This window comes from Eschscholzia californica, unplaced genomic scaffold (genome assembly GCF_041429995.1).
Source record: "Eschscholzia californica isolate CP2 unplaced genomic scaffold, dmEscCali1.0.p SCAF_2, whole genome shotgun sequence".
NCBI lineage: Eukaryota > Viridiplantae > Streptophyta > Magnoliopsida > Ranunculales > Papaveraceae > Eschscholzia > Eschscholzia californica.
The window spans coordinates 7,870,054-7,891,763 of NW_028238309.1; the positions used below are offsets into that span (position 1 = coordinate 7,870,054).

Consider the following 21,710-nt stretch of genomic DNA (forward strand, 5'->3'; position numbering starts at 1 on the left):
CAATCAATCTACATACCAAATTTCAGCTAATACAAAAGAGGGACATTTGCTGTTTGGGCCCCCTTTCGTATAATTGACTTGCTGTTTGGACTCTCTTTTTCCAGAGTTGCATTTTGGACTCCCTTTTTCAAGAAAAAAAGTTAAAGATAACATTTGAAGGGGGGAAAATACTATCTTACCCTCTACTTAACCTTACCCAATCTACTATTTCATTTGAGTGACCAAGATGAAGATAATTCCCTGTACAAGCAACTTTAGTCAGAGTAATTGCTTCTTCTCTACTAATTTCAACTTCTTTCTCATCAAGTAATTAAAGCAACTGACAATATTCTTGTTTCTGCCCAAGCAACCATTGATTGAACTTTCATTGGACCTTCTTCAAAAATAGAACAAGCACCAGAACACTTTCAGGATTTTTATCTAATAACCCCATTGCCCTAGCTGTAACCTTATAATTTAGCTTCTCTAATAAATTTGAAAAGAGGAAACATTCCACCTTCTTCAATTATCAATTTCCCATATTGATTATTATCTCTAGCAAGTGAAACAAGAGAAGCAACAACATTGGATCAATGTGTTGTTCTTTATTGTATTATGAAAAACCAAGAATCTGATCTTCCTGTTTAATAAAACAGGGATACACTTTAGATTGTCTTTCTGAAATAGATTCACAGATAATTTTATTTCTAAAAAAAAAAAATTAATATTGTATCTCAAACAGATTAAAAGGAAAACAATATCATTTAAAAACAAGGATTAAATAAAAGATTAGAGAGAGAAAGCCGAGTCGAGTTGTCTCTTTCCTTAAGACAGTGAACACCCTGGTCTTAGTACTAAAACCAGTAAGGTGTTTGTCTCCCAGGATACAACGGCTGTACCTTTCAGTATGACGACTAAGAGTACTTCGTTTTCTGAAAGCGTGCGAACTCAGAACAGGTAGTAAGAACGACAGATGAATCGACTTCTTAAACTCTAAATGCTATGTAACTGTGAATGCTAAAATTTTCGTATTTTGTTTGCTGGATTCTGTTTGGTATTTATAGAAGTATTGGTGACACTTCAGACAGGTGCCTTAGAAAAGAATGGATGCTTCCCAACAGTCATATTTGTCTGTTGGTTTTCGGGTGCCATGTTGACCGTCAGATCTTAACGGATCTATTAAGATCTCGCGCATTGAACGTCCACCGTTAGATCATCAACGGATCTATCTTAAAGAGCGCCAAATATCCTGACCGTCAGATCATATCTATGATCGTAAAATCCTAGGCTCCAATCGTATCCTCGCGACGACGTGCGAAGTGCAAAGTGCGTGCGGGCGCATCAAAAGCGCCCAATGCGCCCTAAACGCCCATTCGCCCACGCCGCGCGTGCGCGTGCGTGGTTTGCGTGGTGCAAACCACGTGAGTCACCTTTCTATTCTAAAGAACATACCATAAATATATGGAAGGTTCTATATAAGGAAATAAAATGTTTCCTCCTTCATAAATGTGGTACTAACTCAAAATCCCGGTTTTGAGTTAATGGTACTCATACCAAACGAATTTTGTAATAACTCACTCATACGGAATCGGATTTGGACAAAATTTGAGTCTAAATTCAAGAGCTCGACGAGACGAATCCAACTAGACGTCTTTCTCGAGATTCCGATGAATATAGGTACCTCAAGTTAAGGAAAAACCGGTCTAGCTCCTTTTGAGCTAAGTACCGATTCCAACAACCATTGATTGAACTTTCATTGGACCTTCTCTACTAATTTCAACTTCTTTCTCATCAAGTAATTAAAGCAACTGACAATATTCTTGTTTCTGCCCAAGCAACCATTGATTGAACTTTCATTGGACCTTCTTCAAAAATAGAACAAGCACCAGAACACTTTCAGGATTTTTATCTAATAACCCCATTGCCCTAGCTGTAACCTTATAATTTAGCTTCTCTAATAAATTTGAAAAGAGGAAACATTCCACCTTCTTCAATTATCAATTTCCCATATTGATTATTATCTCTAGCAAGTGAAACAAGAGAAGCAACAACATTGGATCAATGTCCAAGTGATGCTTTGGCAAGGGTAGCAATTTATTCTCAAATTAAACAAAGAATTGGTTCATTGGCAGCAATTGGGTAACCCTAGATATTGATCATCATGAATTTTAGTAGCAGCTGAAACCCTAAGAAGCCATGAAACAACACTTATTGAGTTATCAAGAGGAGATGATATTTTCTTGAAATGGGTAGCTAGGATGATAGTTAAGACACGACTGATGGTTCCTCCATTACCACACTTGTGATGAGAGAGAAAGTTTATTAATGACTTGTTCTGTGTGGTTGATGATCCGGCAAGTGGGATGTTTGTAAAGATGGGAACTTAATCGAGCAGCTTGACGGAAAAAATTTGCTAGTTTATTAGTTTTTAAATTGAGTTCTAAACATTCATGTTTGCTCGAGTGAACGTACTTTGTTGCTTTGATGATTCGATCAGTTAGTGTTAGAGATGAAAGATAAATAAGTAGCGTTAATCTCTCTAAGATGAACAAGTAGTGTAAATCCTAAAAGCGATTTCGGGTGATGAAGTGATTAGGGTTTGTTAGGAAGAAGATGAGAGCATATTCGGGTGATCAAGTGATTAGGGTTAATGAGGAAGAAGATGTGTCAGAGATTGAAGAAAATGAGTTTAATAAACTAGGGGGTCAAAAGTGCAATATTGATTATATAAAGGTAAAATGAGAATTATTCAAAGTATAACTCTAGAGACGGAATATTCTCGAGTGATTCCGTTAAAAGGGAGTCCAAAATGCAACTCTGGAAAAAAGGAGTCCAAACAGCAAGTCAATTATACGAAAGGGGGTCCAAACAGCAAATGTCCCTACAAAAGAAAAGCAAATCCAAAATTTTGGAGTGAATTTGTTGACTTGTTTGGTAAGTATTTACTTTGGGTTATGTTTTTCCATTTTAAACTTGTTTAATTGTCTTATTATTCTCTTACGAGGGTATAAATGTAAACAATTGATTTCAGACTTAATAATTCAGATGTATAGACAAACATGCTGACATGTAAAATTAATTCAGATTCAGCCGGTTGAGATTCAGCAACATTAATTCAGACTCAAGTCGATTCTTCTTCCCCGGCGAGCCGTGTCTTCCTCTCCGTCAAAATCTCACTCGTATTTGCCATTGGTACTGAGGTACCTCTCTCTCAGTCTCTCTGCTATTTCTCTCTATTTCTGTGATTTATTTCCGTCAATTTCTACAAACCCTAATCAACTTTAAGTACCATGTATTTGTTAGTTTTGTGTAGATTTAATGATATCATTTGATGTTTGAAGTTTGTAATGCAGAAGCACACCAACTGTTTGTTAAATTGTCTGAACCAAAACCTTCCTTGTATTTGTTTAAATAAATAAGAATGTAATGAATGTGATTTATGATCCTCCCTACGAAACTGAATATCATTCCTCTTTTAAGAATGACAATCCCAAATCAAACCACCTCTAAAACTCAAGTTTAGTAAGTGTTGAGGTTTTTTGGGTGGCTCGTGGTGGTGCGTTGGTCAAGAGCAAAACCATGTGCCTGTAGACTTGGGCCTGGGGTGGTCAAAGCGGGGACAATATCGATAACTTCTAAGGCTTGGTGCGTTACAGTTGTACACTCTTTTTTGCACCAAAAATAGTTCAATACTTTCAGCGAGATCAAATTCAAGAACCCATTGCTCTTTCTTTTGTATCAGCCGTCGTCACTCTATTAGTAATATCCAGAGGATAAAAAAAATATTGAGAGGACATTAAGCAATTGTTTTCGATAATTTACGTAAGTGTAGAGAAGTTTGAGAGGAGAATTAAAGAGAATTTGAGTCTTAAGCTAAAGGTGATTTAGAAGGATGTTATGTTGATTTGTTTATCCCTTGTTGTTAATGTTACTTGTTTGTGCTTACAGTGTTGCTATTATACTCTAACGAGGGCGAGGGATGAAAATTTACATCTGTTATAGTACTAGAAATTTTGAAATATCTTGTTGTTGGTAAGTGTTTTAGAAATTTTCGAGGAGTTGTTAAATAGGCCAAGGGATTTTGGATGAAAGAACTAGGAATCTAATGATTCTTATTGGTTACAAAAAAGACCAAGGAAGATCTATAGATTCATGAATCCTAATGATACTTCATTCAAACACACGATTATATTATCTAGTCCCCTTCTTTTTGCTTTTCTGATTGAATTTCATATGGGCATTATCTTATTTACATGGACAATGAGAAGAATTACCATATAGGATTTCAGGCATTGGTTATAGTTATTTTATTCATTGAATAGCATTTTTGGAAGAACCTGCGGGTCTCCCGTAGAGGTGGCAATGAACTAATAAATATGCTGGAAACCGTTGTTCAATGGAACAAAGCTTCACGGAGACGTCTGTCTTTGTCTTTTCGTTGTCTCTCCCTCTCTTTGATGTCCTAGAGTTTCCTTTCTTCACTCTGCCATGATATTTACGTGTATGAAATGTATTGAGGGTTCTACTTTATGTTTTAACAGATAAACCATGGAAGAAGATTATTCAAACACTAAAGAAATATTGAGCAAGGCCCTAGATCTGGTTGCTCAGAAGAAGCATGCCGCAATGCTCGAACGTCTTTCAGATCTCCATCAATCTCGTGTTCAACAAGCTATCTCGCGCAAGTCTGACTCGAATGCTTCTCCATCATTTGAGTCCACACAGTCTTTCCTAGATAGATTCTCTGAATGCAGAAGATCAATTGAATTGGAGATCGATCGTTGCCGGCATGTTTCTAATTCAGGATCAAGATCTTGTTTGAAATCCGATCTTAACAAATTGTCGATTTCCATTTCAGATCTTGAGAAACTTGTCGCTGAGAATTCCTACTTCTTGCCACCTTATGAAGTACGTTCATCTCTTAAAACTGTAGCTGATCTGAAAGAAACCTTAGAAAGTGTTAATAATGAGTTATTGCCGAAAAAGAAATTTTCATTCAAGAATAAGCCTGCCAAGAAAGATCCAAATACTGTGGTTAAAGAAGCTCAAACTCACGATTCAAATGTAGTACCAGCTGAAAAATGTAGTTTCCAACTGCGGGATTCTCCTGGTTTTCAAAACAAGGAAGGGATCGTTTTAGTCAAGCATTTTAGTTCATCAAAAGAGGGAGATTTCACTCTTTCTGATCTCAGATCATGCGAGATTCGGCTAACAGGTAAACTTAGCGCTCTTTTCATCCATAGACTGCGAAACTGTGAAATTTATGCAGGACCTGTCTTAGGTTCAATACTTATCGAAGAAGTTGAGGATTGTCTGTTTATGATGGCTTCTCATCAGATAAGAATTCATCACGCTAAGAAAACGGATTTCTATCTTCGTGTTCGAAGTAGGCCAATAATTGAAGATTGCAATAATGTGAGATTTGCTCCTTATCTTTTGTCTTATGAAGGAATTGACAAAGAACTTAAAGATTGCAGTCTTGATGAAGAGACTGGAAATTGGGCAAACGTCGATGATTTTCGATGGTTACGAGCTGTGCAGTCTCCTAATTGGTCTGTTTTGCCCGAGGAAGAACATGATAGTCCCGTAAAAATTTCAAAGCTTGATATCCTAAGTGAAGATTTGTGAAGATGATTGTGTGTTAGTCTTTCTGATTATGTAGCGAGTTGCAGAAATGGATTCATGAGACTAACTGAGCTATAAATTGAGTACAGATCCTATTCATTTTCACAGTAGAACGTTACTTTGATGCCAAAATAAAAAAGTGTTTCCGCCACCCGGTAATCATTATAAGATCAATTTAGATGGATCAGTTGCACCACAGGGACCGAGGAGCAAGTGTTGTGATAGCAGGAGATTGGAGAAGTGTAATCTTGGGAAGGTGTTCTAATCGGGATCCATGGTATCTCAATTTTAATTACTGGGGTTTCTACCATGGATTACAATTGGCCCATAAATTTAGAATACAAAATTGTTTATGGAACTAGATGCAAAAATAAAAAAGTGACGCAATTACAAGATTGGTGGCGGAAATCCCATTGGAACGGCGATCCAACTTTCCTGCAAAAACAACTTTTTCAACCCTATTTTTCGACCTATGAAACAGACTCTAAATTTAAATTTTTTTTGTTGAAAGATATCTTATATTACTAAAAAGTAAGAGTGTGATTACAATATATATTAGAAATAAGTTTTGGAATGTATTTCCACAATCTATTGTCTTGTGTTTTTCTAGTCCATCTGGCTAGCTTATTACCAGGGACATTGTGATTTCTGACGATGTAGGAGAACTGAATAGTGTTGAACTTAGAGATGAGAGCTTTAACTTGTTGCATGTGAGCTTCATAACGTAAATGTATCATTTTCCGGACATCGTGCAGATGCTGGATTGGACTTTGGTTATCGCTTTCAACATTGATGTGTTTGTAGTTACGAGTAATCGTCCATCAGACTCCGCATAAAATGACTTTGGTGTTACTTTCCCTGCTCAAACGAGCTCGAAGAGTTTCTACTTTTGCTTCAGTCAATTTGACCTGCAAATCATGAATAATGTCGATAAAAAACCTTTGAAAGTTCTATAACTTTAGAAAGTTGAGTACAAATGTTGATAACTACCAGGCCCTAAACTAAAACAGAAGGACGTGGATTTAAACAAAATACTATATAAAATATGATTGGGAATTCCGACCTATCTCCCGCTTATTATTTTGGTCACTAAAATCCCAAATATCCTCCCATTCCTTTCCCCCCACCTCAGTTTCTCTCTCTAGATTATATGATGATGATACTAGAACCCTAATACCAGTTCAAATGAAAACAATCACTCCCACTCACTTGTTCCGGAGGTAAGCTTCGTTTTCTATGTAATACTCCGTAATTCTTTTATTTGATTACTTGAAATAGGTTTTCATGGTGATTTAGCTAGATGTGGAAACAATTTTCTCCTTTTATACTTACCTCATTTTAGCCTAGGGTTTTTCATGAATTTGATACTTACCTCACTTTAGCCTAGGGTTTTTCATGAATTTGATACTTACCTCATTTTAGCCTAGGGTTTTTCATGAATTTGATACTTACCTCATTTTAGCCTAGGGTTTTTCATGAATTTGATACTTACCTCATTTTAGCCTAGGGTTTTTCATGAATTTGATACTTACCTCATTTTAGCCTAGGGTTTTTCATGAATTTGATAATTGTCTAATAGGCATAAGATATGAATGTTTCATGGATTCTCTCAATGGGATTCATTTTATAAATAGTTTAGTCGATTTTTGTTGCAGAACACCCAAATTGTGTTAGTTTACTCGGATTCAACTTTTTGGGTTTGAGTAGGCACTAGCAACTATTTGAATCTCCCCACTATCATTCTGATTAGATTCTTTCATCTAAACCTGGAAAGGAGTTTGGGTTCAGTTTCGTATTGTTTTGGTACAGCCTCTGCAAGTTTGAGTTTGAGACATTTCTATATTTTCTGCAGAAATTGGGTTTTCATTCTTGAATCTTGATGATTTGAAGAGATTTTGGAGGTTCAACTCTTTCATAAGTTGAGGTTTTGAAGGAAAGAGAAATACTGGTGATAAGAGTTAAGTGGCAAAATCAAATCAATGAGGCTGTAAAGAAAACCAAAAAATTGCAGTTTTTATGCTTGTAAGCAATCCAAATCTGTCTTTCTAGTCTTCACATATGTTTTCTATTTGATTTGAGTTATTAATAAGACAGACCAAGGATAGAAATCTCCCGAAATTTTCTACTGAAATTACTGAAATATTTTCTAATTCCGAGCCAACCAAAGCGAAATCCCTACTCACATGTTCTCCTTGCGTTGTTTCCAACCCAAACAACAAAACATTTCTTAGAAAAAAAGTTCTGCCCAAAATTTAGAGATAATGAGTTAGAAAATATTAATACGGCGGTAGAAATATTTTGTTATCTTGGTCATTTAGGTAGAAATAATGCCTGTAAGATTCCATTTTGGTTAGGTTGGAAATAGAAATATTCCGGTAGAAATTTTGGAAAGTATAATACCTTATGTAAGACACGTATATAGACAATAAATATGAGAAAAAGAAAAGGAGGTTGCTAAAGAGACAACTAGTTTAGCTACAGAGAGTATTATAGACATCCAAAAGTTTTAGTTTCTTGAATTGGGTATGTCGATACAAATTACTAAAAAGTCACCTCCAAAAACAGCCCTTCCTTTTACCCTTTTCTTAAAAACATCCCATCAACCAGTTTTACTTATTACCCTTCATCTGTCCTGGTTAGAGTGAAGTAACATACATTTTTGGTTTCCTAATGTTAATTAATCTTATCTCAAAGAATCACACCATATACTCATCACTTGCTTGACATTTTCATCATCTGTACAAATTTGTAGTTATTCCACATTGACTGAAATATTTCAGTTTTCATACCGACCGAAATAAAGACCGATAGTGGAAATATTTCCATTCCGTTTCAATGCTTGCTTATGTTGTTTTGGCCATCTCTCAATGTGCATGCCCAAGTGAGAGATCAGTAGTATATCTCATTTAGATTTTTGAAATTGGCCAAACTTGTGAGAAAAGTGGCATTGATTGAGAGCATTTTATCTTGTTATAAGATTGGAGATGAAAGTTTACTTGGATCTTCTTTACTTTTAATTGAAGGTCTCCAATTAGTTTTTCCATATGTAGTTTATTAAAGTACAATTTAATTGTATTCTATGTTGTGAAATGCCGAAATGTTTTATTTGACTAGCACCATTTTCAACAAATACCATATTTCCTTTCATATGGATTCAAGGAATAGACAAAGACCATTCTGCGATCTCATCTAGCAGTTGTTTATTACTTCTATTAAGATGCTGATCAGCCTCCTAGCGTGAATTCCTAGTTGCGCCCCTGGCAAAAGCCTTCCCATGTATCAGTCGTTGTTTTTGTTTTGCTTAGACAAATGAAGTAAATATAAACTAATCTGTATCTTAATGTGGAACAATTAATTGTATTTGTCAACAGGTTGTTTTTGGCAACAGGTCCGGGGTTTGAAGCCGTTCCTTTGTTTTTCTCTTACCCCGACTCTATTATTTGGTATGGACCCTGTAGCTTTTTTGACAAATAAACTAAAGGGACTTGCAAAATGGAAAGAAGATATTATGATGGGTATGCCCTATTGGCACGAACACAAAAATTCGACTCGTCAGAATCCAGTAATGTTCTCTCTTCTTAAGGATTTTACTGATTTCTTTCTCAATTATAAATTACTAGTCCTGAAAGGAATTTGTGTTATATGCATCTCTGTTTTTCATCTTAAAGGTACTTACATTCTTTTATCGTGGGTAGAGTCTCTAGTCTATGCTAATCTTAATTCTTTTTAATCATTGTGGCTCTATTGTGCATTCCTTCTGACCAAGAAAGATGACGTATTTCATTGATGCACTCTTCTTAGAATCAGAAGTCACAGGTGCTGACCCTGAGGAGTGCTGATAATTCTCTTTTGAACCAAATAAAGGATAGGTAGACAACAGTGCTATGTTGAGAAGCAAGCACTCTTGTAAAAAAGTAAAAGATAAGCACTCCCAACCAATTTTATAGCAGTCTAGTTGATGGGAATATGCCAGTGGAGTTAGTTCATGAAGGAGTTAGCTACTTAGCTCATCTAATCTTGCTGACTAAAAAGTAGAGCAGCCAAAACAATCTTCGTAATGTTACATTGTCGCTAACTTGTAAGTGTTTAATATGTAATGTACAAAGTATTGGTCTTCAACATACATACTGTGGTCTTATTTCGCAGTAGCCAGTAGGTAAGTATGTCTATGAGTTTGCTAGTTTATTAGCCATAGTTGTTGCTCAAATAGTTCAAAGAGAGCACTAGGAGGAGATTTACAACCTTTCTTCATATTATACTTTCAGATTGAAGTGTTGAAGCGCTTGCAAAGAGAGGCATTTTCAGATATTATGAAACTAAGGGATAGACAGGACAAAGTTGAGCGGATGCTTTCTTTCTATAAATCCACCAAGGGAAGTCCATTCCAGGAAGCCAGCACTCGTGTTAAGGGAGAGGTGGATGTAGCGGGAGCTTTACTTTTTCTGGACACCACTGACCAACAGAGCGCTAATGCACTCAATAGAGCGGGAATAAGGACAGGAATTACTTCAAGGTTCACTTTTGAAACAACTATCCGAGAAAAAGATAATCTTGCAGTGGAGTTTTTGGCAAAGCAGAATGACCAGGGTTGTGGTGATGTTATCGGCAGTCCGCTCTCACTTACGAAAGTGAAATATTCAACAAATTCTAGTGACTGGTGTTCAGCAGTTGTAATTCCGATGGGAGCTCAGTGCAAAGATGTGGCAGCTGATACAAATGCTTTACATCAGGTATGGACCTTCTTAGCCATTGAAATTGATAACTCGTGTTACTTATCCTTAATCTTGAGAAACCAGGGGTGTGGATGTGTTTCCCTATTTATTATGCAGTACTGTTCATTTGGTGCATTGGTTAATTGCACCAATACTACTTAGGAGAGCTCTTAGTCCTATATTGATCTTGGTTAGACAATTTTCTGTTTACATGCTTAAGTTCCTTTTGACAATTTAGAGGATTTTGCTTGGTTGAGGTTCAAGTTGTCATTTGGGACTAGAATATCTTTGTGCTGGCTTGCCAAGCTAGACGGCAGTGTGAAATGATGATCATAAGCACCACGTTGATGTTAGAGATTTTTTTTCCGCACCGCAACAGTGATATACACAATTCGGCTTTCATTCAAACTTTCAAAAAAAAGAATACATTTTTCTGCTTTATTTTTACTCTTCATTTACAAATAGGAGCGATTTCCTTTTATGATTTTCATGCTTTTGCCTTGACTTATGATGGATAGATCCTTTTGGGCAGGAACTGAGCATGACCAACATTTCTTCCTTTGGGTCACCGATTTTGGGTCAGTGTCATAATGCTGCTGCAGCTGGGTTGGTAGTCGAGAGGTCAAACGTCACTGCTGCTTTAGCTGAGATTGTCTCTGAGGTAGGATTGCAGCAGCAGGATCTTGATTCCGTTGATAAGAGGCGAAGTTTCAGTACTTTTGGGCAGGTTATATGTCAGATATCTAAGGGAACAAAATTAACTCTGATGGGCATCCACCAAAAACTTAGCAGACCATGTCAACAACAGATCCGTATGCCAAGGCTCACGGTTCCAATAGGAACCTTCAGACATCAGACGGTTGTTTCGTCAGATGCATCGTCGTCATCATCAGGGGACACGTCTCCTATAGATGTTATTACGAGGAGTAATGCAGCAGTTGGTGGATCAGTTATTGCAATGGTAAAGTCAGAGCTTGATGAGAGTACGAGAATCGGAGGTTGGCTAGAGATGCAGAATTCTTCAAGTCAGAGATGTTTGGGATGGGGTGTTAGTGTGTCAGATATCCCAGACGATGAGGCAGTAGGATGGGGATTGAGTTTAAGCGGGGGCGGGAATAAGTACCTTGTCACCGGAGGAGAAGTTGAAGGCCACCACCGATCTAGTTGGTCGTCGGGTTGGGATAATCCTCATTTAAAAGTGGAAGCGTTCTTGAGGTTGAGTATGATGGTGGGTGGAGGTAGTAGTAGTAATAGGAGGATGAGTTTGCAGCCTGGGCTTGTATATGTGATGGACGGGACAACTCGTGTTCCGGCAGTGATGTTTCGATCCAGCTGCTCCCTTTGATTGATAGCATTAACTACATCTTTTCTATAATATTCAATATTAATATTTTGCCTTCAAAAGAAGGAGAATTCAATAGACCAAATCATAACATTTTACACATTATACATTGGTTGTTAGGTATGCTTCTCTATTTGAAGTCTAATTTTATTTTGGGCCTAACTCTTTTGGCCCGTTGGCCGCTATTATTAGATATGCTTCTCTATTTGAAAAAAATAAAGAAAAATAGAGCATAGAAAACGGCGGGTCACAATCATGCCAGCATTAGACAGTTCACAAGTCACAAATCAAGTCTCAACCACTAGAATAATGAAATGTCAAGTAAGTTTTGATAGCCTTTACATTTTCTTAGAGACATACAAATACAAAAACTTGTAAGAGATCCTAGGGTCTAGACTACATCCCACATTCTTCAAAGACATAAAATCATTATCTAGTCACTAAAATCAAGTTTTAGTACTATTTGAAATACTTGGAGTAAACTTGGAATAGATTATGTATCTGATTATGTTCTTATTGTGGTCGTTAAGGTCATTTTCTCTTTAATTTGGTTTTATTAGCTAACCTACTCTTTAAGAAATATTAATTAGCACTCTACCAAATCTTAGAATCAGTCAACTATTTTAGTATAACTTTGGTAAAATGCACAGTTCAATACTAGATCGCCTTCTCTTTGACTTGTTCAGGTGGTTAAAACTTTTATTTCAATCGTCAAAATTTCCAGTATGTCAATGTGTATCCGTACTGCAACAACACGTTTATTCGATGTGGAGTATCAGCCAGCCACTAACCTTTTACACTCGACCTAATTGGCCAAAAAAAGGGTTATGTTATGATTTATGGAAAATCGAAGTGATAGTTTATGAACTTCAAATATTTGATATATCGGACAAATATAAATGATCGTAAAACAATAATTGTTACATTAAGACCTAATGTTGTTTCACAATCTGTAATATATGTCCCATTATTTGGTCATATAATCATAGGAAACTAATATCCTTAATATATTTTTTTATTTGATTTATTTATTGATATTTTCTAAATAATAAAAATCAGTCAGTAACTAGTATGTGACAAAATTTTTTTTTTTGAAAATTTTAGAGACTCAAACATTATGATGATTGCTTTAGATTCCAAAATTCTAAAATACAAAGAGATAACTCTTAGGATGATTCAATCAACACATCTTAATCAAAAGGGATTTTAGAAATTAACACGTTTGAAGGTACACAATAATAAAATGAGGATTGTTTCATTAATTTGACAGTATTATACAATTTTATCAACTATTATGTAGTAACTAAAAGACTTCAAGCTTTCAAAATAAATAAATTAATAGACCTCCGAGTTTCAATGATCCAAAATGAACAAAATTGATGATAATATCAAACATATTTTTTTTGAAGACGACTACGATCTACGCGTAAGTCGTGATATTTGACATTTGATACGTCATAGATGTGATAAGCTCGATAACCGCCTACTCAAACACTAAGAAGACCGGGCCTATAGCCCAACAAGTGAATGGCCTGAAGCCCAACAACATTATTTATACTCTAATAATTCCAATTCAAATAACCAAAGACTTCACCTTCTTGAGACTTTCTGGAGTTTATGTCAACACCTTGGAACCATTTGGACTGCCAACTGTTGACATATAATATCAAACATTATAGAGTGATTTATTTGTTTTTGTTTACGAGAGGCTAGTGATTCACTATTAAAAAGATCATACCATTAGCCGAGATACAATCGACCCATCTCGTTCAATTCTCTCTCTAAATCTGGTCCGGCCATATGAGAGACATTTTTCTCTTTAGCTTGATAAATAGAGAGAAACAATGAAAAAGACATCCAACGGCCACAGATTAAAGCTTTTGTACGTAAAATTTTCTTGGAGTCACTCTCTCTCTCTCTCTAGATTTTTTGTGTTTTTTTTTATTCTATCTTCTCAGCTTTCGCCGTCCCATGAAGAGCAGTTGTAGTCTCACAATCATGTATATATAGTTGCTATCTGAAATCTACAAAAACCCTTCTCTCTATCTCTCACTTTCTCTCTCTCTAGAAAACGTGTTTGCGACGATCTACCCACCTACAGCTATATCCGAGCTTTCGTCTGATTCTATTCTATCTCCCATTTTAGGCGTTTCATCTCATCCCTCCCCTCTCTCCCCACATCAATCCACTTGTGATAATCTTCAGAACCCACCTTTTTCTTGTCATTTCTGACAAAAATGCTGGTCTGGGTTTTCAATAGATTCCTCTGAAAACCCACCAAAGAGTTAGAGCAAAACTAGTTTTCAGATGGGTTTTGTTTGGATTGAACGGCATTGAATCTAAAACATACTAATTTTTTATGGCTTTGAAGGGTAATCTCATTTGGGTTTGCTCTGTTCCTCAATTGGGTTCTTGGGGAGATTTAACAAGTTCTAAACGTTCTGGGTTTTCCTTGAATTTTAAGAGAGATAGTAAAACTTTGTGTGAATTGAAAATTTCTAGTGTTTTAGAAGGGCATTCGATTCATAGGGCAACAACTAGTCGTGTTGAAGATGGAAACCCATCTTTGCAGAAGGTTGCAGATCAGATTGTTAATGAATCAAGGAACTTGCAGAAGAAAGAATCCAACTCTCTCCCAAGTCGGTTCTTTTTTCCTTTGGTTCTTTATGATTTTCTATATTCCTAGTTTGAGAATTCTAATCATGTTATTGAATCAATCATGTTAAGTATGTTCATGAGTTTGAACAATTTTACCCACAGTTTGTGCATGATTTTTTCTTTAATTAGTTATTCAATCTTTAGCTTGTTTTGTAAATTGAATAAATTGTTTGTTTGGTTATTGAGTTCATCTCCATTTTGATGCTTAGTTTAGTTAGAAATAGGTTATGCTTGCTATCATTGTTTTAGTATTAATACCTAGTCTACAAGAGGATCATCATACCCAAAGGGAATTTAGAGGGTTTAAGGCTTCTGAAACATCTTGTCGGTCGGTTTGTATCTCGTGTTGAAATTCAGTTAGGGAGGGGAAGAAGCCATGCTTCTGTGTGTATGTTAATGGAGTAAGGTCTTTATTAATGGAAGTAGTGGAGTTCGTTTCACAATGGGGTTCGCTTAAACATCGGACTCATAAATGGAGAGGCTAATCTAGTTAGTCTTCTATAGTGATGCATCTTTCTACTCTTCGGCCTAAAAGAGATTTCAGAATCTTAATAGAAGATTGACAAGAGTTGAGTTCTACATTATGGGACATGCTTTAAGACTGTAATACCGTTAAACCGTATATTCCCCATGGTTATAAGACCAAATCAGTCATTTTGTTTGTTTTGTCTTCGAGGCCGAGAGTCTTGTTTTCCTCGAAAATCGGAGTTTAGTGACGAAGGGATTTTGGTATTCGCAGGTTTCTATTACTGTTAAATTTTCCATAAAAGTATTATCACGCCTTTTCGGAGTTAATTTGTGATGACTCGGATACTGTCTGCATCCTATTATTTCCAAAATAATAATCATTTCTTAGTTTGAAAATGTCGTGAACTGCAGAACCTTTGACTGGCACCGACGTTTCTGCTTCAAATAATGACGGTTCAGTTGTCCGCGTGGCATATCAGGTAACAACGCTTACTAGAAGTTAATGGACTTTGCTTCAATTTTTCCAATTTTGGTTTCTTATAGTGGTTTGTTTTCTAATATTAGGGGGCGCCTGGCGCATATAGTGAAGCTGCTGCTCTTAAAGCATACCCTAAATGCGAGACCGTTCCTTGTGACCAATTTGAAGCAGCATTTAAGGTCAGAAATTGATACCTTTTTTATAAAATTTAGTCGAAATTGAAGCACTGATAAATGCCACTTTATTCTACTGATTTTTGTTTCTTAGGCAGTCGAGTTGTGGTTGGTTGATAAAGCAGTCCTCCCCATTGAGAATTCTGTAGGTGGAAGCATCCACCGAAATTATGATTTACTCCTCCGACATAGACTGCATATTGTGGGTGAGGTTCAGTTGGTTGTTGATCATTGCCTTTTAGGTCTACCCGGAGTAAGAAAAGAGGAGCTGAAACGTGTTTTAAGTCATCCTCAGGCTAGTCTCGTAACCATTATCTTTTTCATCTTATATAGTCCATCCCATTTGGTGGTCAAAGATGGATTTTATTCCTTCTGTCTTAAAATTGAGGTTTCGATTTTTGAATCCCGGTGGATATTATCTAGTCGGGAAACTGAAAGTTTTCATATATGTATAGGCATTAGCACAATGTGACATCGCTCTGACCAAGTTAGATATTGTCAGAGAGAGCGTGGATGATACTGCTGGTGCTGCCCAGGTGATTTATTAACTTCGTTTTCGTTCTTCTGATTCTAACGGAATTCTCGTGAACCTTGATATTCTGAATATTTTCGCATTTAAGGGTATCCTGAAATTCTCTTGTACCGCTATCTGTATTTCCTTTTCTTTCGTCTTAATAATTCATTCTTTTTTGGATGAAAAAAATATATTGGAACAGTTTATTGCCTCAAATAGGCTTAGAGATACCGGAGCAGTTGCAAGTGCTCGAGCTGCTGAAATATATGGGCTTAATGTACTCGCTGAGAGAATCCAGGTAACTTTTTCTTGACCTTTTTCAACTTCTTTGATTTTAAATACATACCCAATCAAATAACATGAATTGGAGCTACTTGATTTTCATTAAGAATATGTTGTTTGTGTGCAGGATGAGTCCGATAATATTACTCGATTTTTGGTACTTGCAAGAGAACCAATCATACCTAAAACTAATAAACCTTTTAAGGTATACTCATCTTTTTTTACCAGATTATACTTTATATTACTATTTTTTTGATTGAAGCGTAGTTGAACATTGTGCTTTCATTTTAGACAAGTATTGTCTTCACTCTAGAAGAAGGCCCTGGAGTGTTATTTAAAGCATTGGCTGTGTTTGCTCTGAGAGATATTAACTTGACAAAGGTATTATTCAACTATAGCTTGGGTTTTTATTGGTTTAACCTTTTGATTGAGAGCTCGAAATATTATCTTATTTCTATGCACCTTCAGATTGAAAGCCGGCCACAGCGAAAGCGCCCATTCAGGGTCGTTGACGACTCAAACAATGGGATTGCAAGGTGAATATCGTTTTCTAACCTTTTAGTTGCTAAAAACAGAAGATGAAAGTAGAAAGAGAAAAATACGTGTATGTCGTATTTATCATATATATATATATATATATATATCAAAGTATGATATATTTGAATGCATTGGGTATTTATCGGTTAGTTCTTTCTTGTAATTTTGGTCATAAATTTGAAATCACGTTTCGAACTTGTATATTGGTTGGTATCTAAAACCTTTAATTCAGTCTGTACTTGATGTTATACGAAAGAAATAAGAGATAGCATCGACTGGTCTAGAAAATTGGGAGCTAAAGCTCTCTGGACATATTCTCTCAGGGCCATCTAATATCGATTTGTCTTTGCAGATATTTTGACTACCTATTTTATATCGATTTTGAAGCGTCAATGGCAGAGCGTCGTGCACAGAATGCTTTAGGCCATCTGCAGGTTTGTTCTCTTTCAGCTCTCTATTATGAAGTAATAAAGTTTTAATTTGTATAGTCATGGAAATTGTTATTCTTCTGAAGGAAGCCATTAAGAACCTCTTTCATTTTGAATTTTTCGCAGGAATTTGCGACATTTATACGAGTCCTTGGTTGTTACCCAATGGATGGAGCGTAATGAAGGTCCTACTGCAGTCGTCTTTCACCTATCCCAACCTCGCAGAATAGAAGTCTCTTCATCCTTCGTTATTTTTGTCAAGCTTGTAGATGAAGAGCTCATGCATCGACTCGTAATACAACAGCAAGATCTGTCATGGGATTTTACCTTTCTGAAGAGCTTGATTCAGTATTCTAAATGGTCTACTTAATCGACCATTGATCCTCAAAAACCACATTAATCAAAACGCGTGGATTGTTAGATTCATAAATTTTAAACAACCAACAAATTAGACCTATTTTTCTTTCTTCTTCCTAGTGTTGTAGTAATTTCAAATAGAAGAGTTGCAGTTCACTTCTGCAGCTTAACCATGAGCTGATAACTGCTTAGAAATCAGGTCACAATGAAGATACGATCGTTTATTAGAAGAAAAATGGATTGGGTCGTGTAGTTGTAGTCACTTGATTTATCAATTTTTTTCTCTTTTTCTTGTCTATGATGAGTTGAAAAAAGGTAAGTCAATCTTCCCATCTTATCTGCCACAGATCTATCTTTTTGTCTCTGACTCGAAAACTTCACTTTTTTTTTTTTTTTTTTTTCCTCATAGAGCTTTCAGTTACACACAAATGTTCGGATTATGTGATCTTCAAGCTTATTATCTAAGTTCACAGTTTTTCGGTCCCAAAGAAGTGTCGGCAAGAGGCATGTTCGAAGATATTTATCATGTATGTACTACAAATGGTCACATAATCCTATTATCCCCATTGAGGTGATTATGAATGTCTGACAAGATTTCATGAATGTTTATGCGTTCCCGACATGAACAAGAAGGATATTAAAAAGAAGCATTTACGTGACATAGATACACACTCGATATTCTTTTTGTTCATGTACACCACTCACCTTATAAGAGTATAAGACCATTAAAAGTCAATATAATGAAAACAGTATAGACAATTTCACTCATTGCCCTACAAAAATATATTTTAAACAGACAAGTCGTTAAATATAATTTGAATCTGTTTTAGCTTACCTTTTCATAGAACTTGATAACACGTTCTAGGTCGCCTACACGAAGACAAAGTGGTTCAGGTGTGTGTTGGGCCCCTTTGAATAAGTTCAAACATGTAACCATCGGGATCTTTCACAAAGACAATCCCACTCTTCCCTCCTTCAACTGGACCAGGTTCACGCGTAATATTTCCACCTTTAGCACGTATATCTTCAACCAATTTATAGACCTAGATGGGTAGATGGTTATGAGGATAAATAGAGTGTGTTTAATTTCAGATCTATCTAGATGAAGACATCTGATCTGACTGAAGTGTTTATTTAACCCGTGGCCGTGGCGTGGGTGAACAGAATGACATTATAGTTTGGTCCGTATTGTCAGGCGAGCTGACGCAACGGCTAACGAGGACCGAGAGAAGAAAAAGAGAGAGAGATAGATGGACGGAAACAGGACCAGGTTCAATGAACCTGAAAAAGTTTGCTTTCTTTAGTTATTTTTATTCAGATTATATATTTAACTTCAGCGTCTTCTCTTCTTCATCACACACAAGAACTACCAGGAAAACCACACAACCACATTCTCTAATTTCTTTCTCTCTCTAATTTTTCTCTAATGGAGGTTCTTTCTTCTTCTACTACTACTACAACAATTTCCAGATCTCTGGTTTCTTCCACATTTGCTTCTCAGGAGCTCAAATGTACATTGTTAAACCTCTCTTTTAATTTCTATTTCTAGTTTGTTTTAATTTAAGTTGAGGATTTGAGTATGAACCCTAAATTTATTTGAGATATTAAGTTTTTTTTTTCGATTGTCTGATTTCAGCACCAACAATTGGTTCAATTCGTCTGTTGGATCGAACAATTGAGGCATCAAAAACATCGATTTCATCACGGAGACGAAGCTTAGTTACACCAGTTTGCGCAGAACGGAAAAGAAATGGTTCAATTGTTCCACTCGCAGCCACCATTGTTGCACCTGGTAAATGATCTTTATCTTCTTCAACCACTTTGGGCGTTTTTATAGATAAATATGTAATGACCATTTTCTCATTAATCTTTTGTTCAATTTGCAGAGGTGGTGGAGAAGGTAGAGACAGAGGATTATGATAAGTTAGCTAAAGAACTTCTAAATGCTTCTCCTCTTGAGATCATGGATAAAGCTCTTGAGAAATTCGGAAACGATATCGCCATTGCTTTTAGGTAACCATCTCAATAGCATGTGGGTATTTATGATTATGATTTGGGCTTTTGGGGCTTTCACCAAGAACAAAACCCTGTACCTGTGAGGTTGGGCATGAGGTGTCTAAAGGGGGGAAAATAAGGACTACTGTTAAGGGTTAGAGTATCACAAGTGGTATCAGAGCCGAGGATGCCTCTTTGTTGAGGGCGAGGGATGTGATAGTCCCACATCGCTCACGAGAGTGTCCGAAGCCTGGGTAATAAGTGAACGCTCAAGCTTATTAAATTTTGAGTCCTTTTGGATGGGTTCGTGAAACCTTCGCCAAGAACCAAACCCTGTACCTGTGGGTTTGGGCCCGAGGTGTCTAGAGCGGGGACAATATCGATAACTGCTAAGACTTGTTGCGTGTTACGGCATAGGCTTTAGTAGTTATCGATATTGTCTCCGCTTTTGAAACCTAGGGCTAAACCTAACGTGTTTCAAGGTTTTTCTCTTGTCAATGGCTCCACGAGCACACCTAAAAACGAGCACACCTAAATGGCCTCAATACTTACTAAGCTTGATTGTAAAATTATTATATACATAACTTGATAATTGAACATCCAAACTTAGGTTTGTCTCGAGGATGAAACTAGTTTTTTCTATAAGTTGGCTACTTGATATCGAGAATGTTGTGTCAAATGCTAATCTTAGATTTCTTTAATGATGATATTAACCTTTCATATCCGAAAGCTGAAATTTGATCATGTTTTGCTTTATACAGCGGAGCAGAAGATGTGGCGTTGATTGAGTATGCACGATTAACAGGTCGACCCTTTAGGGTATTCAGTCTAGACACTGGAAGACTAAACCCAGAAACATACCAGTTCTTTGACTCGGTTGAAAAACATTATAACATTCACATTGAGTACATGTTCCCTGATGCTGTCGAAGTTCAAGGTCTAGTTAGAAACAAAGGACTTTTCTCTTTCTATGAAGATGGACACCAAGAATGCTGTAGAGTGAGAAAGGTTAGACCTTTAAGGAGAGCGCTTAAGGGTCTTCGTGCTTGGATCACAGGTCAAAGGAAAGATCAATCTCCAGGAACGAGAGCTGAAATCCCTGTAGTTCAAGTAGACCCATCATTTGAAGGTCTGGAAGGTGGAGCTGGAAGTTTGATCAAGTGGAATCCTGTCTCAAATATCGATGGTTCAGACATTTGGAACTTCCTCCGTGCCATGAATGTACCCGTAAACCCGTTACACTTGCAAGGTTATGTATCGATTGGGTGTGAGCCTTGTACTAGACCAGTCTTGCCTGGCCAACATGAAAGAGAAGGAAGGTGGTGGTGGGAAGACGCAAAAGCTAAAGAATGTGGACTTCACAAAGGCAATATCAAACAAGAAGAGGTTCCTCAAATAACTGGTAATGGAAATGGATCTGTTGACACCAGAAACGGAAACGCTTCTACTTCTGATATTTTCAGTACACAGAGTGTCGTGAGTTTGAGCAGAGCCGGGATAGAGAATTTAACCAAACTGGGTAGTCGAAAAGAACCATGGATCGTCGTTCTTTATGCACCTTGGTGCCGGTTCTGCCAGGCAATGGAAGGATCATACATTGAATTGGCAGAGAAGCTGGAAGGATCAGGTGTGAATGTTGCAAAGTTTAGGGCAGATGGAGAACAGAAGGCATTTGCTCAAAAGGAGTTACAGATGGGAAGCTTTCCAACCATACTCTTCTTCCCAAAACACTCTTCTCGACCAATCAAATACTCATCTGAGAAGCGAGATGTTGATTCCTTGATGGCTTTTGTCAATGCTCTCCGATAATTGCTGGCTAAGAGTGATGTATATGTTATCGTAAGAAAGCTGACTTGGTCCCGAGATAGATATAGAGCATGTATAGTACTTTTTGTTTCTCTTTATTTCTTTTTGGGCTTTATCTTTGTAGGTTTTGTTCCCCTTTCTTCTTCTTGTTTGTAAAGTGAACCGTCTTGGGTAATAAAAGAAGAAAGTTGCCCTTTTATGCTTGAAAAAGTTGCCCTTTTATGCTTGAAGAGTTCTTTTATCCTTCCCATGTCCCTTGTTTCTTCGTTCTTGAAGTATGAAATGTCATCATGAAGAGGAAGCAATAATGAATTCTGAGATCAATTTCTTGTATCAGTCTTTGATTAAACCGAAAA

The 21,710-nt window shown here is 36.7% G+C and overlaps 4 protein-coding genes across 5 annotated transcripts; all 4 read left to right on the forward strand.

Annotated features, from left to right (window-relative positions):
* Positions 1–2,935: 2,935 nt before the first annotated feature.
* Positions 2,936–6,313, forward strand: LOC147555852 (tubulin-folding cofactor C-like). Its single transcript, XM_086663554.1, has 2 exons — positions 2,936–3,179; positions 4,521–6,313. Exon 2 carries the CDS (start codon positions 4,528–4,530, stop codon positions 5,605–5,607), a length of 1,080 nt encoding a protein of 359 aa, XP_086519680.1. The 5' UTR covers positions 2,936–3,179; positions 4,521–4,527; the 3' UTR covers positions 5,608–6,313.
* A 56-nt stretch (positions 6,314–6,369) lies between these two features.
* On the forward strand, positions 6,370–11,817 carry LOC147555853 (uncharacterized). 2 transcript variants are annotated; one of them, XM_086663551.1, is made up of 5 exons: positions 6,370–6,824; positions 7,457–7,626; positions 8,976–9,166; positions 9,870–10,334; positions 10,849–11,817. In XM_086663551.1, the coding sequence occupies exons 3-5, from the start codon at positions 9,050–9,052 to the stop codon at positions 11,659–11,661; spliced, it is 1,395 nt and encodes a 464-aa protein (XP_086519677.1). In that variant the 5' UTR covers positions 6,370–6,824; positions 7,457–7,626; positions 8,976–9,049; the 3' UTR covers positions 11,662–11,817. The 2 variants fall into 2 exon arrangements, with proteins under 2 accessions (XP_086519677.1, XP_086519678.1); XM_086663552.1 differs by having other exon boundaries at positions 6,821–6,992; positions 7,112–7,626.
* A 1,532-nt stretch (positions 11,818–13,349) lies between these two features.
* LOC147555854 (arogenate dehydratase/prephenate dehydratase 1, chloroplastic-like) lies at positions 13,350–17,841 on the forward strand. The gene is made up of 11 exons (XM_086663553.1): positions 13,350–14,297; positions 15,196–15,263; positions 15,349–15,441; positions 15,530–15,730; positions 15,891–15,971; positions 16,152–16,247; positions 16,359–16,436; positions 16,523–16,612; positions 16,700–16,767; positions 17,121–17,202; positions 17,323–17,841. The coding sequence occupies exons 1-11, from the start codon at positions 14,018–14,020 to the stop codon at positions 17,374–17,376; spliced, it is 1,191 nt and encodes a 396-aa protein (XP_086519679.1). The 5' UTR covers positions 13,350–14,017; the 3' UTR covers positions 17,377–17,841.
* A 226-nt stretch (positions 17,842–18,067) lies between these two features.
* On the forward strand, positions 18,068–21,564 carry LOC147555855 (5'-adenylylsulfate reductase 3, chloroplastic-like). The gene is made up of 4 exons (XM_086663550.1): positions 18,068–19,064; positions 19,190–19,345; positions 19,440–19,566; positions 20,310–21,564. Exons 1-4 carry the CDS (start codon positions 18,980–18,982, stop codon positions 21,355–21,357), a joined length of 1,416 nt encoding a protein of 471 aa, XP_086519676.1. The 5' UTR covers positions 18,068–18,979; the 3' UTR covers positions 21,358–21,564.
* Positions 21,565–21,710: the final 146 nt, after the last annotated feature.